At 40.9% G+C, this 14,299-nt stretch overlaps 1 protein-coding gene across 3 annotated transcripts in view; it reads left to right on the top strand.

The window, feature by feature from the left end:
• Nucleotides 1-14,299, top strand: part of LOC116716029 (sodium-driven chloride bicarbonate exchanger-like) — a 54,254-nt gene that overhangs the window by 34,984 nt on the left and 4,971 nt on the right. For 2 of the 3 annotated variants that reach the window (XM_032556769.1, XM_032556770.1), the window contains 13 exons: nt 6,878-7,011; nt 7,144-7,389; nt 7,657-7,762; nt 7,921-8,082; nt 10,480-10,593; nt 11,079-11,240; nt 11,322-11,573; nt 12,552-12,620; nt 12,701-12,874; nt 12,946-13,068; nt 13,150-13,214; nt 13,340-13,453; nt 13,720-13,757. In XM_032556769.1, coding sequence (XP_032412660.1) covers nt 6,878-7,011; nt 7,144-7,389; nt 7,657-7,762; nt 7,921-8,082; nt 10,480-10,593; nt 11,079-11,240; nt 11,322-11,573; nt 12,552-12,620; nt 12,701-12,874; nt 12,946-13,068; nt 13,150-13,214; nt 13,340-13,453; nt 13,720-13,732 — 1,734 coding nt within the window. In that variant the 3' untranslated portion in view covers nt 13,733-13,757. Of the gene's footprint in view, nt 1-6,877; nt 7,012-7,143; nt 7,390-7,656; nt 7,763-7,920; nt 8,083-9,017; nt 10,393-10,479; nt 10,594-11,078; nt 11,241-11,321; nt 11,574-12,551; nt 12,621-12,700; nt 12,875-12,945; nt 13,069-13,149; nt 13,215-13,339; nt 13,454-13,719; nt 13,758-14,299 lie in introns of those variants that run through there. The other variant, XM_032556771.1, reaches the window with a different exon arrangement.

Raw genomic sequence — 14,299 nt, 5'->3', positions numbered from 1 at the left:
GCACTGAAATCCTTAATGTTTCTCACATAGATGAATGACCCTCGCAGCAAACATGCTGTGTCTTAAAATACTAATACATTTTCAAAAATCTGCACAGAATTCATGTTGTAACACCTGGCTACACGTTTTCCTTCAGGATTCCTTTTCTTTTTTTCAAAAATTGTGTAGCTGAGTGTGTCTTTAGGCTGAATACTAATGCCTCTCAAAACAAATCAATTTTTCAAACAATTGACACCCTAGAGATAGCCATAGAAAGTTGACTTACATCACTCACACTGAGCTTCTAAGCCAAATTAATGTCCATAACATAGCAGAGCAAAGCTCAGTTTAGCCTTTTAAAGAAGAAAACTGTTAATTCCACTGCTAAATGGCTTTTCTCAAGGGTTGGGTCAAACAAGCTTTTCAGCCACAGGAGGTTCTTCATTCTGAGTCATGCTGTTCTTGCTGCAAGGTGAAGACGTAGAGCGATGAAAGAAATCAGAACATAAAGGGTATAAGTTGAATATTAATGGAAAGGATTTGAAACCCTCTCTGATTTAACACCTGCAGCTACCTGGTAAACTGCAGCATGAAATTGCACATTCAGAGCAGTTTGTCAATGGAGCTTTCAGCAGATACAGCAAATGAAATGCAGAGTGGAGGAAACATATTGGACTTCTACACAACCTGATGTTTCTTTGAATATAGCGTTCCTCACAATAACAGCGACGGCTGGTAAAGATGTGCAAAAAGGCATAAAATTCATCTTTATCACAGCTGTATTAGCTCACAGTAAAAATTAAAAAGGAATCACGTCTACAAAAATATCTCGGATATTGGCATCCCTAATGGTAAAATAAATCAATACAACCGTTCTTGTAATTAATCATTTAGTTATTTCCTGAAATATAGCTATGACCCTCAGTACAATGTCCCTCATCCACTTTTCAAAATGAGAAAAACAAGAAAATACAACCTTCAAGTAAAGCAAATGCTCTTCATAAGTCAATAAATAACTTATGAAAGATATTTGCCTAAACTCGCCCGACAAACAGTCAGAAAAGCTGAAACGTTTTAAACATCGGGAACTGTAGCAAGGATTGGTGTTATGAGGGTCACCAAGATTCTGTAAAGATCATTAAACACTTTAAAAATACCAACCAAGAGTAAATTTGGGGGAAACAGCCACAACAACCAAGGTTTGCTGAGTATTCTGGTATAATAAATAAAGGTGCATAATTATAAATTAATTTATAATCAAATTAATTTGATTGTTTCTATGAATAAATTGGCAACTATAAGGGCGCATAGCCAATGCAGTGTACTCAGTGTACTATAACCCTGGCGGGCCACCATGCTTTACTTGCCCCCCACCAGGCTAAACATTGTTTCCTTATTGTAAATAAAGTTTTTTTATGCACCAGTAACAATGACTGTAAAGAGGAATTAAGCTAGGTTTATAGTTTGTAGTTGAAGCGTTGTACTGGGCACGACGGGGTGCGCACCAATTGCTCCGTCCTTAAACCTGCCTGTTGGCTTCAAACACCATTTCCAAATTATGATGCCTGCTTGTTCACCTCCGAATTTTTTTTACATCTGAATTTTTTTTAATACAAAAACAAGGTGTGTCGCTGGTAGACTTCTCTAGCAAATAGATTCTTTTGATGCATCAAAGAGTGATGTCATCACTGCTGATGTCATTGTTACCAATGGAACTGAACATTCTAATAGTTCATTCACATCAAACACGTTTTGAGCGTCAGGCGAGTCTGGTTTACATTCAAAGTCTATGTGGAGTGTTGGACGCCATGGACTCTCTTGACGCGTCAAACGGCCACATCGGCCCTCAACGCGCCTCCACATAGACGTTGAATGTAAATCAGATGCGCCTGACTCTCAAAACGTGTTTGGTGTGAACGCACCATTATATGTCCTGTGTCATATTAGTTCCATCATATTAGGACCAAAGCCTGGTCCTAATATGATGGACTCATTGCTTTGAGTCAGGGGTAACATTTAGAGGTAAAATGTGAATTAAGTTTTAGATAGGGTTAGGGAAAATGTCTGTGTTAAGCAAAATCACAGCAACTAAAATGAAGGGAAATGAATGCAAAGTTCTAATATGGGTCGAAATAGTTTTGATAAATCTGTATAGCATTTTGTTTTCTAAATCATTCTATAAATAATGATGATATAATGTTAGGTTGTATTTCTGCCAATTGCATAGCTGCAGTACATTAGTAGTCTAATGTGTTGAATATGCTGAGACACATTCAACGCATTAGAAACCAATCAGAACCAAAAGTTTGTCTTTTGGTTCTGATTGGTTGTTTCTGGACAGCAGCAGAGTCAGAGGAATTTTCAGATTCTCAGTTTCATATTTTACTGTCAGACACTTTTAACAAATATTCATCTAACACATTTATCCTTGCGCACACACATTCACACCTTAGGACAGTGTTTCTCAATTCCAGTCCTCACGCCCTCCCTGGCTGCATGTTTTAGGTGTTTCCCTTCTGCCACACGCCTGGATTGAATAATGGGTGATTAACAGGCATCTGCAGTACTTGATGGTCACGCAATCATTTGAATCAGCTGTTCTGGTATAGAGGCACATCTAAAACATGCAGAGCAGGGGGGCCTGAGGACTGGAATTGAGAAGCGCTGCCTTAGGACAATTTAAAGAGACCAATTAATTTTTTAGAAATTCTACCAGCTGCAGTTTTTATAGATAGGAAAGTTTTAATAATGGTTATTTTGGTGTTTTTAACTCTGAAATTGACCTTGTGTTTTCTCCATTGACTTTGGAGTTAGGATTATTATTTGCCTGTGTCTGTTTTGATTTCCTAAATTTGTGTAAAACATTGAATTTTCATAATGCCCAGTGTTGGCAAAACCTGGGTTTGGATTGTTATCCAGGTTAGTACCACCTGGGTGTGGGTCGGCGTAAAGGCCGAGCTGGGCTTAGACTGGCCTTCAGGCCAACGCCAACACGAAGCCCCTCCATGCAACCAGTGGAGGTTGGTCGCATGGACCTCGATGTTTGATTGGAGGTCCATCTTTCCTCGGATGTCCCTGTTGGATTGGAGGTCCATGTTTCCTCGGACCTCCCTGATTGATTGGAGGTCCATCTTTCCTCGGACCTCCCTGTTGGATTGGAGGTCCATCTTTCCTCAGACCTCCCTGTTGTATTGGAGGTCCGTCTTTCCTCGGACCTCCCCGTTTGATTGGAGGTCCATTTTTCCTCGGACCTGCCCGTTTGATTGGAGGTCCCTCTTTCCTCGGACCTCCCCGTTTGATTGGAGGTCCATCTTTCCTCGGACCTCCCCGGTTGATTGGAGGTCTGCTTCTCCTCGGACCTCCCTGGTTGATTGGAGGTCCATCTTTCCTCGGACCTCCCTGATGGATTGGAGGTCCATCTTTCCTCGGACCTCCCCAGTTGATTGGAGGTCTGCTTCTCCTCGGACCTCCCCAGTTGATTGGAGGTCTGCTTCTCCTCGGACCTCCCTGGTTGATTGGAGGTCCGTCTTTCCTCTGACCTCCCTGGTTGATTGGAGGTCCATCTTTCCTCGGACCTCCCCGTTTGATTGGAGGTCCATCTTTCCTCGGACCTCCCCGTTTGATTGGAGGTCCATCTTACCTCGGACCTCCCCGTTTGATTGGAGGTCCATCTTTCCTCGGACCTCCCCGGTTGATTGGAGGTCTGCTTCTCCTCGGACCTCCCTGGTTGATTGGAGGTCCATCTTTCCTCCGACCTCCCTGATGGATTGGAGGTCCGTCTTTCCTCGGACCTCCCCAGTTGATAGGAGGTCTGCTTCTCCTCGAACCTCCCCGGTTGATTGGAGGTCTGCTTCTCCTCAGACCTCCCTGGTTGATTGGAGGTCCGTCTTTCCTCGGACCTCCCTGATGGATTGGAGGTCCATCTTTCCTCGGACCTCCCTGATGGATTGGAGGTCCGTCTTTCCTTGGTCTCTTCTGTTTGCAGGGAGTCTTCTTTTTGCAGGGGGACCTCTGGTTGGGTGGAGACTCTCGGATGGTTGTTTTCCAGAGCAAGTTTCAACTTTATCTTCAGGTCTGCAACCTGACCCTGCAATGATTTCACTTTTTCCTCCTGTTCTTTGATTTTGGAAGCTTGCTCAGTGTGAGTTTTGATCTGTTCCTCAAATTTAAGTCTCTCTTTGTATCCTTCAATCATTACTTCAATCAGACCTTTATTGCGGGATTCATATTTTTCTGCCTCCCTCTTGAAGTGATCCAGCTGTTGAAGAATGCTCTTTGATTCACCTTCACGTTTGACTTGCAGATGACGTTCTCTTTCCAACATTTTTTGCAGCTTATGAATCTCCTCCTGCTGTGATTTCACTTCAGCCTGACATGCAATCCTTTTGTCTCTTTCCTCACGGAGTTCAAAAATCTTACTCTGCAGTTCTTCTTTAAGATCGTCTACCTGCTTTGTGAGATTGATGACGTGTTGGCTAGACTCTTCCTCGTCTTCCACTAAGAGGGTGATCTCGAAGCCAGCAGAAGGAGTTGTTTTCTGCTCGACTTCCAATGATCTTGGGCTCTCAAAGTCGCCGGAAGGACTTGGTTCACCCTGGATCTCCGATGATTCATCTTCCGGCTCGCTGTCATCGTCAAAAACAAGGATTTCGTCGTAGTCGACTTGGATGTTTTGCTCCATCATTTCAATCCATGAAAGCTCAGCTGGAAAAGCTTCATGTTCACAAGTATTCTGTTGTTGCTTCATATCTATATTCTGGTAAATTATTTCTTCTCTGAAAGGATTAATTTCGAACGTGCTCTAAAGAGTGATCTGTCGCGATAGAACTGTGGAACAGGTCTGAGAAAACACTGTCTGTGAGCTACAGTCAAGAGAGAGATTCCTTTGTGATATCATAGTTATGACATCACTGCGGATGTCATTGTTACCAATGGAACTGAATATTCTAATGATGCATTAATATCAAACTCCTATAGAGGGTCAGGTGAGTCCAGTTTACATTCAAAGTCTATGTGGAGTGTTGGATGCCATGGACTCGTTTGATGTCAAATGCTCCCAACGGCCGCTAGGCGCTCCAAACGCGCCTCCACATAGATGTTGAATGTAAATCAGATGCGCCTGACTCTCAAAACGTGTTTGGTGTGAACGCACCATTATATGTCCTGTGTCATATTGGTTCTATCATATTAGGACCAAAGCCTGGTCCTAATATGATGGACTCATTGCTTTGAGTCAGGGGTAACATTTAGAGGTAAAATGTGAATTAAGTTTTAGATAGGGTTAGGGAAAATGTCTGTGTTAAGCAAAATCACAGCAACTAAAATGAAGGGAAATGAATGCAAAGTTCTAATATGGGTCGAAATAGTTTTGACAAATCTGTATAGCATTTTGTTTTCTAAATCATTCTATAAATAATGATGATATAATGTTAGGTTGTATTTCTGCCAATTGCATGGCTGCAGTACATTAGTAGTCTAATGTGTTGAATGTGCTGAGACACATTCAACGCATTAGAAACCAATCAGAACCAAAGTTTGTCTTTTGGTTCTGATTGGTTGTTTCTGGACAGCAGCAGAGTCAGAGGAATTTTCACAGATCCTCTGTTTCATATTTTACTGTCAGACACTTTTAACAAATATTCATCCATCATCATCTAACACATTTATCCTTGCGCACACACATTCACACTTAGGACAATTTAGAGAGACCAATTGTTTTTTTAGAAATTGTACCTGCTGCAGTTTTTATATATATAGGAAAGTTTTAATAATGTTTATTTTGGTGTTTTTAACTCTGAAATTGATCTTGTGTTTTATCCATTGACTTTGGAGTTAGGAATATTATTTGCCTGTGTCTGTTTTGATTTCCTAAATTTGTGTAAAGGATATAAATACACTGCTGTTTAAACAAAACAGCGGTGTATTCATTTGGCTCTTGTGCATATCAGCCCAACAAGGCCATACTGGATATTTTGGAGACGAATACTTGTGCTGTTATGCCATTTTTGGTCGGAAGGTTGCTGGGAACACTTTGAAACACACCATTTTAAATCAAGATCTTTTGAACTATGCAAGAAAAGAATGATAGTGATTCAAAATAAAGTCAACATTCCTCCTATTGAACACCTGAGCTGAAGAGAGGACAGAATGAGAGATGACACAAGAGTCTAGACAGTCTATAAAGAATAGGCAAGGTCTCAATCTGAATGTGATCGAGAAAGATTTTCACCAATCCACTACAGAGCAACAAATGACAAACAAGAGGAACCTTTATAAACGTCCACTTAAAGTTTAAAGTAGTTTACAACCTCTAGTTAACTAAACATTGCTCCACCAATGCATAGAAATTATGCAAGGTCCAGACTGAAGAGCTCCAACCAGGAATTGATCACAGTACCTTGTTGCTGCAGAACCATCCATTTGACATTAAATGTACTCAATTCAATGTTGTGCAACTGTGCTACAGTCATGAGAGGTTAATTTATTTTAAACCTACCAGAGCTTAAAATATTGTCAATATAAGCCATTGTCAAATCTGCTCTTTCAGTAATTGCAGAGGCCAATGCGTATTTGCTAAATGTATGTAAAGCCCATTTTCATGTTCACTGATTTGAAATGCAGATTTCTCCATGTAATTGTAACTCCTTTGGGACTTTCACTGTCATACAGCGGCTTTCTGGATCTGCCAGGCAATCTAATTAGATATCTCACTCTATTTAATGAGTTTCGCTTCTGAAATGAGGAACAAAAATATGAAACTTTTTCACAATATTCAATCATTTTTTTAGCAGTCCTTAACATGTTTGTATGTGCTGTGTATTGAAAAATAACAAGCCCTTCAAACCTCTAAGGTTCGGTGTCACTAAGTTAATCAGAACTCTGGTTCCGGTTCTTCCAGAGTGCCATCGAGTCTCTGTTTGGGGCTTCAATGACTGGGATTGCCTACTCTCTGTTTGCCGGTCAACCCCTCACTATCCTGGGCAGCACTGGGCCTGTTCTTGTCTTTGAGAAGATTCTTTTCAAGTTTTGCAAGTAGGCTTCTTTTTCTTCCTCTTTGTGTCTGTCTGTCCTTGTTTCTTCCTTTCTTCCTTTACTTCATTTGGTAAAATGCTGTATGTTCGTTTCTGCCAGTTCTTGTGTTTTATTCCTGTGTGTGTGCCTCAGGGAATATGGCCTCTCCTACCTCTCCCTGAGGACCTGCATCGGGCTGTGGACGGCCTTCTTCTGCCTGCTGCTGGTGGCCACAGATGCCAGCTCGCTTGTCTGTTACATCACGCGCTTCACCGAAGAGGCTTTCGCCGCACTAATCTGCATCATCTTCATCTACGAGGCCCTGGAGAAGCTGATTCACCTGGGGGTGCACTATCCAGTCAACAAACACAACGACCTGCAGAAGCTCACCCAGTACTGGCAAGTGTCTCTGTCCTGTAGGTTGCAAAGCAGAAAGCACATGATCCCAGTAATCTTCAGTTCAACATTTTTACAAAGAGATTACATATGTAATCTGCAGAGTGTACTTAGCTCAGCATTTTTGGCCAAAACATGCTAAAGTAGCGCAGCTATGTCTTGGTTCAGTGGTAAAGGAGACAGTTTATGGTTGACGCGTTACTAGTAAATGGAGATTTTAATGTGAGAAAATGACTTTTTAAAGCGTATTGATTCATTTATCTCAAACAGGTGTAGCTGTGTTGAGCCCAGGGACCCGAGCAATGAGACCCTGCGATTTTGGGATGAGAGGAACGTCACAGTCTCCCAGGTCAACTGGACCTCACTGGAGGTCAAGGTAAAGAACCCATTTATTTGTACAGGAACGTCTCCACTGAGCCAAATACTTTTTCACATCCCTGTAAATCGTTGTCCTCAACGACCGTCTTCCTCGTCTCTTTGCCCTTTGATTATTACCACATCCATCATCATCTCCATTCACACCGGGGCCAGTAGGAGTGTGAGATGTTACATGGGGAGTTTCAGGGGCCCGCCTGTGGCCACCATGGCCCGTACATCCCAGACGTCCTCTTCTGGTGCGTGGTGCTCTTCTTTACCACAGTCTTCATGTCGGCCTTCCTGAAGGAGTTCAAGTTCAGCCGCTACTTCCCCACCAAGGTACTCAAACTGACACACATTTTATATTTTTTGTTATTTTTGAGTTGAGTTTTAGTCTCTGTGGCTTAAATAGCATGTTGGATTTATTTGCGATGCCTAAGCTAGTATTGTATATCAATGGAGAAATCCTACAACCGCTAAAATCTGATAGCACTCCAGTTTTGTTTACATTTTGTGAAAAAGGAAGTTACACTGGTCTTCTTCTGAGGTTTTGTGTTTCCTTCAGTAGATCTTGGTGCAGCGCCACCGCAGGCGAGGAGTGGAACATGTTTTTCAATTAGTTTGGATGGTTTGAAACAGTGCAGTGTGACTGTGAACCGCACCAACTGAAAATGTAACAAATGCTGCAATTTTGCTCCCCAATCAAACCGAGTCTACCGGACTATAAGGCGTGAAAACACCCACAGTTAAGTCCGAGGTCTTATACCCTCAAAAGAACAGTATCTGCTGGCCAGATTTTTAAGAAATGTGTAAAAAACAGAAATGTCAACTGATCATTTAATATATTCTATTGGTTTAAAATATTGTTTAATGAGATTTCAGAGCAGAATGCTAGTAACACAGCAGACAAGGACTACTTTGGCAATTTTATCTGAAGAGAATCACATTGGGGGATCTTCAGGGATCTATTTCGAGACACTTTTATTAATATTTTTCCCTCAACCTTAAATTAAGATTAAGTTCACGCATAGTTTACTAAGTAAAAGTACAGTTTAACATATATTATATAGACTTATTACACATCTAGTGAAATATTTCAAGCATTTGTATCTTGCAATAGTGAATTGTAGAGAATAAAAAACTATTTTGTGTCTCAGAAAATTACAATATTAGGTACATTTTTAAAAAATGAAACATGTTTAATTTTTCTGAGAAATGTGTTAATTTTTGTGCCATCTGGTGTCACTCATCTTCCTCTCAACAATCCTCCATAGATTTTCTCAGGCCTGTGTGCTAGCTCTTCAACCACAGTAACATTATGCTCAGTGAACCAGCTTCTAGTGTCTTTGGCTGTTTGGGTGCCAAGCCCTTTTGGAAAATGAAATCAGCCTCTTCAGCAGAAAGAAGCACGAAGATTTCAGAAAACCCGATGGACCAGAACCAGCAGATGACATCAAATCATCCACTGGACTTGAAGCAGAATGGACTCTCCACTCTTTCTCTTAAGTCTTGGACTTTGGTTTACAAATAAAATGCAAACTTTACTTCCATCTGGAAAATAGACTATTGAATATTCTCACCACTGTTTTAAAATATCTATTCTTTGTTCACACAAAGGGCCTTTTTTTAAAGGGCCTGCCAGCTGCAGAATGAAACCGACTTCACTTATTTATAATCCTCCAGTTAGTTTTGAAATCAGCACAATAATACAGAAGCTGCCTGACGCATCATTAGCATACACTGCCATCTATTGGCTGTTTGGGAGCACAGCGAGAGCGCCGCAGTCTGTGGCCATTCTATGCTAAGTTTCTATGGGTTGTCATTGAGATGACACACAGCAGCGTAATGTGTGGGGTGATGTTGACTCACTACAGCGTGTCATCTGATCGCCACCTTGTGGTGATGAAAATTACATTGCAGTAACATCTAAACGCTTCCTGTATATTTATGCTGCAACATTGGATTTTCTTGAATGTGACTGTTTTGATTTAAAAGAACTATTCTTTTTCTTGCTCTTTATTTTTTGGGGTGGATTTTTTGTTTATCTTACTAGAAAATGAAGACGTTGAAAATTTTCAAGAACATCAGCGCTATACTATTAATAGTTAAAAATCAGTGGAACGAAGCAGATAGAATGAAAACTTTAAATAATCTTACCTCTTAATTTTCAGCTGAGAACTGCGATGGCATATTGCGACCATTGTAAATAGAAGAAAAAGGAATACATTCAGAATCTAAGAAATTGAAAAAAAGAAAAAACCTTGAAAATTTGAGTTTGAAAAGGCAATAATTGGCTTGGAAAAACATACAAATTTTTACATTAATTTCATTAATTTTCTTGATCACTGAAAAGTTTTGAGGTTGAAAAGTTTCTGGAAAAAACTTTGGCCCTTGGAATTGTTCAACGTTTGGAAGACAGTTTTCTTGTTTTTAGAAAATTTCAGAGATTAATCTGAACATTTCTGATGCTTTTTGAGCAAATTTTCAACTTTTTAAAGTCAGAAATTTCCAAGAGTTTTGTAGAAAATCTCTCAAAATGTAAATATTTTTTGTCGGAAATGTACTCTTCGTTTTTCTATATACAACGGCCCTGATACACCGTCATAGACAACACATGGGTAACCTGAGTAAATACTCTTTTTGAAGGTGTTCTTGAATGGTACTCTGTTTACATATTTCTGTTTGAACTCAACATGGATTTTGTCTAAAGGATATGTGTGTCTTTGTTCTGTCCAGGTGAGGTCTATCATCAGCGACTTTGCAGTCTTTATCACTATCCTCACTATGGTCCTTGTTGATTATGCCATAGGAATCCCATCGCCTAAATTGCAAGTCCCCAACAAGTTCAAAGTAAGCACCCGTCACAGCCTTGTGTGTGAAATTCTACACCTGTGTTTGCAGTAAAGTAGCACACAGTGCAAAAACACAAAATCTTACCATGATCTTTGTCCACTTTCAAGTGCAAATATCTCAGTACACTTTAAACTGGACAAAACTAACTTGCAAATGACTTTTCAGCAAGCTATAAGAGCTTGTTTTAAGTAAATAATAATTCCTTAATATTGATTTAAAAAGTAATAGTTCCACTGGCAGATTATTTAATTTATAACATGTGGAAAATGTCTTGTTTATAAGTGAAATGATCTGCCAGTTGACTTAAAACAAGCTCCTGTTAAAAAGAAACCAGATTTTGTCACTAAACTATATTTTGAAGTATTATACATGCAAATTCCATAGTCTGAATCCTATTTCAAACATTTTATTTGAACATTTATGTATAAAATCTCCGTAGATATCTCATCACTTAAGAAAATGTCCCATTTTACTCCCGGAAGCCAACTAGAGACGATCGGGGCTGGATTATAAACCCGGTTGGACCCAACCCATGGTGGACCACCATCGTCACCTTTATTCCCGCTCTGCTCTGCACCATCCTCATCTTCATGGACCAGCAGATCACAGCGGTTATTATCAACAGGAAGGAGCACAAGCTGAAGGTTTGCATTAGCTCATTTCTCTTTGCCGCGTGACGCCTCATCATCATCGGCGCTGAAGTCTGTCCCTGTCGGCCCCTGCAGAAAGGCTGCGGCTACCACCTGGACCTGTTCGTGGTGGGGGTGATGCTGGGCGTGTGCTCGGTGATGGGCCTGCCGTGGTTCGTGGCGGCCACCGTGCTCTCCATCTCCCACGTGAACAGCCTGAAGCTGGAGTCGGAGTGCTCGGCTCCTGGAGAGCAGCCCAAGTTCCTGGGCATCCGCGAGCAGCGCTTCACCGGCCTCATGATCTTCACCCTCATGGGCTGCTCCGTCTTCATGACCTCCGTGCTAAAAGTATTTACTCAGCTCACGTCAAAAAGCACTCGAAAATGCTTGTAGAGTTGCATAGAAAACCGTTAACCAGTTTTTAAATGATGATTAAATTTTACCCGTTAAATTCAGTCAAGTAATGTAGTGTGAATTTTAAAGTCACTGTGATTAGCCACAAGTCACCAGTTAAGTCCGTCCTTGCATACTTAAAAAGTCTTAAAATGTCAGAAATTCATTAGAAAATAATGAAAAACTGTTTTAGGAAAAAAAAAAAAAAAAAAAATCACTTTTGACTTAGGCCGTTATTTCAGGAAGGTGATGATATGCAAGTTGTTCTTAAATACATTAATGATGATCTTCAATATGATCATGGCAAGACTATTTAATCTCTAAATGTAGTTTATTTCTCTCGTGGGACTTTTCTGTCAGGCAGAAGTTTCAGTCACACTCAGAACATCTTCATTACGTTCTGTGATTATTAGCTGCTAATATGCTCTTGCTGGCTAGCTAACATTTTTGCATCTATCAATATCAAGTGCAAATTAGCACCAGTTGGCTAAACGGCATTGCTGACCTGTATGATGCTACATTCATTCTGTTAAAAAAAACTTGCCACTATTATATAATACATGCAATTTTCTTTTGTACATTTTAGTTGGTTTAGGTCTTAAATTTTATTCATAATGGTCTTAAAAAGTCTTAAATTTGTGTTGGTGAACCCTGCAGACAGCACAAAGCAGGCTAAAAGATATCAAAAAGTTAAGTAAAACTTTACTTACCAAAAAGTAAATAAAGTCCTGAACAATTTTAAACCACTTCACTTTTGAACCAGTGATTTACATTAAAGTCGAAGCACTTTGAACTGCCTTGTTGCTGAAAATGTGCTATATAAACAAAACGATCTTACCTTACCATTATCTAGTGGAACAAAGCTATCACTAAATTAGCATAGCTCTAGGTGTTGCGATCCTGATCCTGACCTTTTTCCTGGTCTCTTCTCAGTTCATCCCTATGCCGGTCCTCTACGGCGTCTTTCTATACATGGGAGCATCTTCCCTCAGAGGCATTCAGGTGAGCATGCACTGAGTCCCCCAGGGGCCAGAACTAACCCCGAAAACACTCATTTATAAGTCTCGCTTGTATCTTCCAAGTTCTTCGATCGCTTGAAGCTGTTCGGCATGCCAGCCAAACATCAGCCCGACTTCATCTACCTTCGACATGTGCCGCTGAGGAAGGTCCACCTCTTCACCATCATCCAGCTCAGTTGCTTAGTCCTGCTGTGGGTCATCAAGACCTCCAGGGCGGCCATCGTTTTCCCCATGATGGTAACCTGACTCTGTGTCTGTGGTTGTGCCATCTCGGCTTGCCTGGTATCTTCATCTCGCTGTTTCTCCAGGTCTTGGCGCTGGTATTTATTCGTAAGTTGCTGGATTTCATCTTCACCAAGAGAGAACTGAGCTGGCTGGATGATCTGATGCCGGAGTGGAAGAAGAAGAAGCTGGAGGATGCAGCACAAGAGGTGCAGTAGAGAAGAGCAGCATCGGATGTTGGATGCATTACAGTTTGCTGCAGGTTTTCTCTGTTTCATCTCTTCTTGCAGGAGGAACACAGTATTATCGCAGAGGAGGAAGGGATTGTTCAAGTCCCACTAGAGGGGCACTACAGGTGAGTGTTTTCCACCTTTAGTTTAGCTTTGAGTGTTGATATTCTATTAGAATATGAAACAAAATAGCAAACAAGTTCAATTTCTTAAGACTGAAACAACTTTCTTCCCTCTACTGTGTTTGAAGGAGCGACCCAGCCACGGTGAACATCACCGACGAAATGTCTAAGGGATCTTTCGGGAGCGTGTGGAAGGGTGTCAGTCCTGCTGAGAGCACGAAAAAGGAACTGGGATCGAAAAGGTACGCTGATAATTCCCAACACTTCACATGTGTAACGTACTACATCAGCACTTCTGCTATTGATGCAAAACCTGAAAGTTTTTCTTCTGGAAAGACCTCCATGTTAAGTGGCAGGTGTTTATGACTGAACTGCTATTTTTCCAGTAAAAAAAAAAGAAGAAAAGAAAGATGTGTATTTCAGAGTAGCTGTGCCCTTGCAGATTTCCCACTGCGTAGACTAACGTAGTTTGTCCTGCCTGCTTCTCTCGCTCCATCCCGCCCCTAAGCTCCCCTTCCTAACCTCTCAGAAGCTGATACCCCAAAGGTAAGCTGTTCCCAGCAGTCCCTGTCACCGTGCAGAGTCTCACTTTGTGTTGCATGCTGGAACCAACAGTCTGTAGCACGGGTGTCTGACTCCAGTCCTCCAGAGCCACATTACTGCTTCAACAAACCTGAATTTAAATGTTTCGCTCATTAGCAGAACTCAACCGCATCCTGAAGAGGCGACTCAATCATTTGACTCAGATGTGTTGGACTAGGGAGACAAATAAAAGCTGCAGGACTGAAATTTGACACCCCTGCTAAAGTGTCTTGATTTGGTTAACTCTATGATATGAAGTGACTAGTGACTCCGTTGAACAGTTCATGTCGTCAGGTTGTGCATGTTAGTTTAAGATTTTAAATACGTTGATATACATCTTCCCACTCCTTCAACATTTTGTTGCGTTACAACCACTTCAGGGATTCTGTAACTTTTATAACCTGCTTAGAGTCGCAAATGTTAAAAACAAACTTTTATAAATTTCATCTATATCTATGTTAGGAAATTTGTAGTTTTAAAGAACCGTCATTTTAAGTCTACATTTG

This window comes from Xiphophorus hellerii, chromosome 24, assembly GCF_003331165.1.
Source record: "Xiphophorus hellerii strain 12219 chromosome 24, Xiphophorus_hellerii-4.1, whole genome shotgun sequence".
Taxonomy (NCBI): domain Eukaryota; kingdom Metazoa; phylum Chordata; class Actinopteri; order Cyprinodontiformes; family Poeciliidae; genus Xiphophorus; species Xiphophorus hellerii.
Note: the sequence above shows the minus strand (reverse complement) of the source record. Positions and strands in the feature narration are given on the sequence as shown.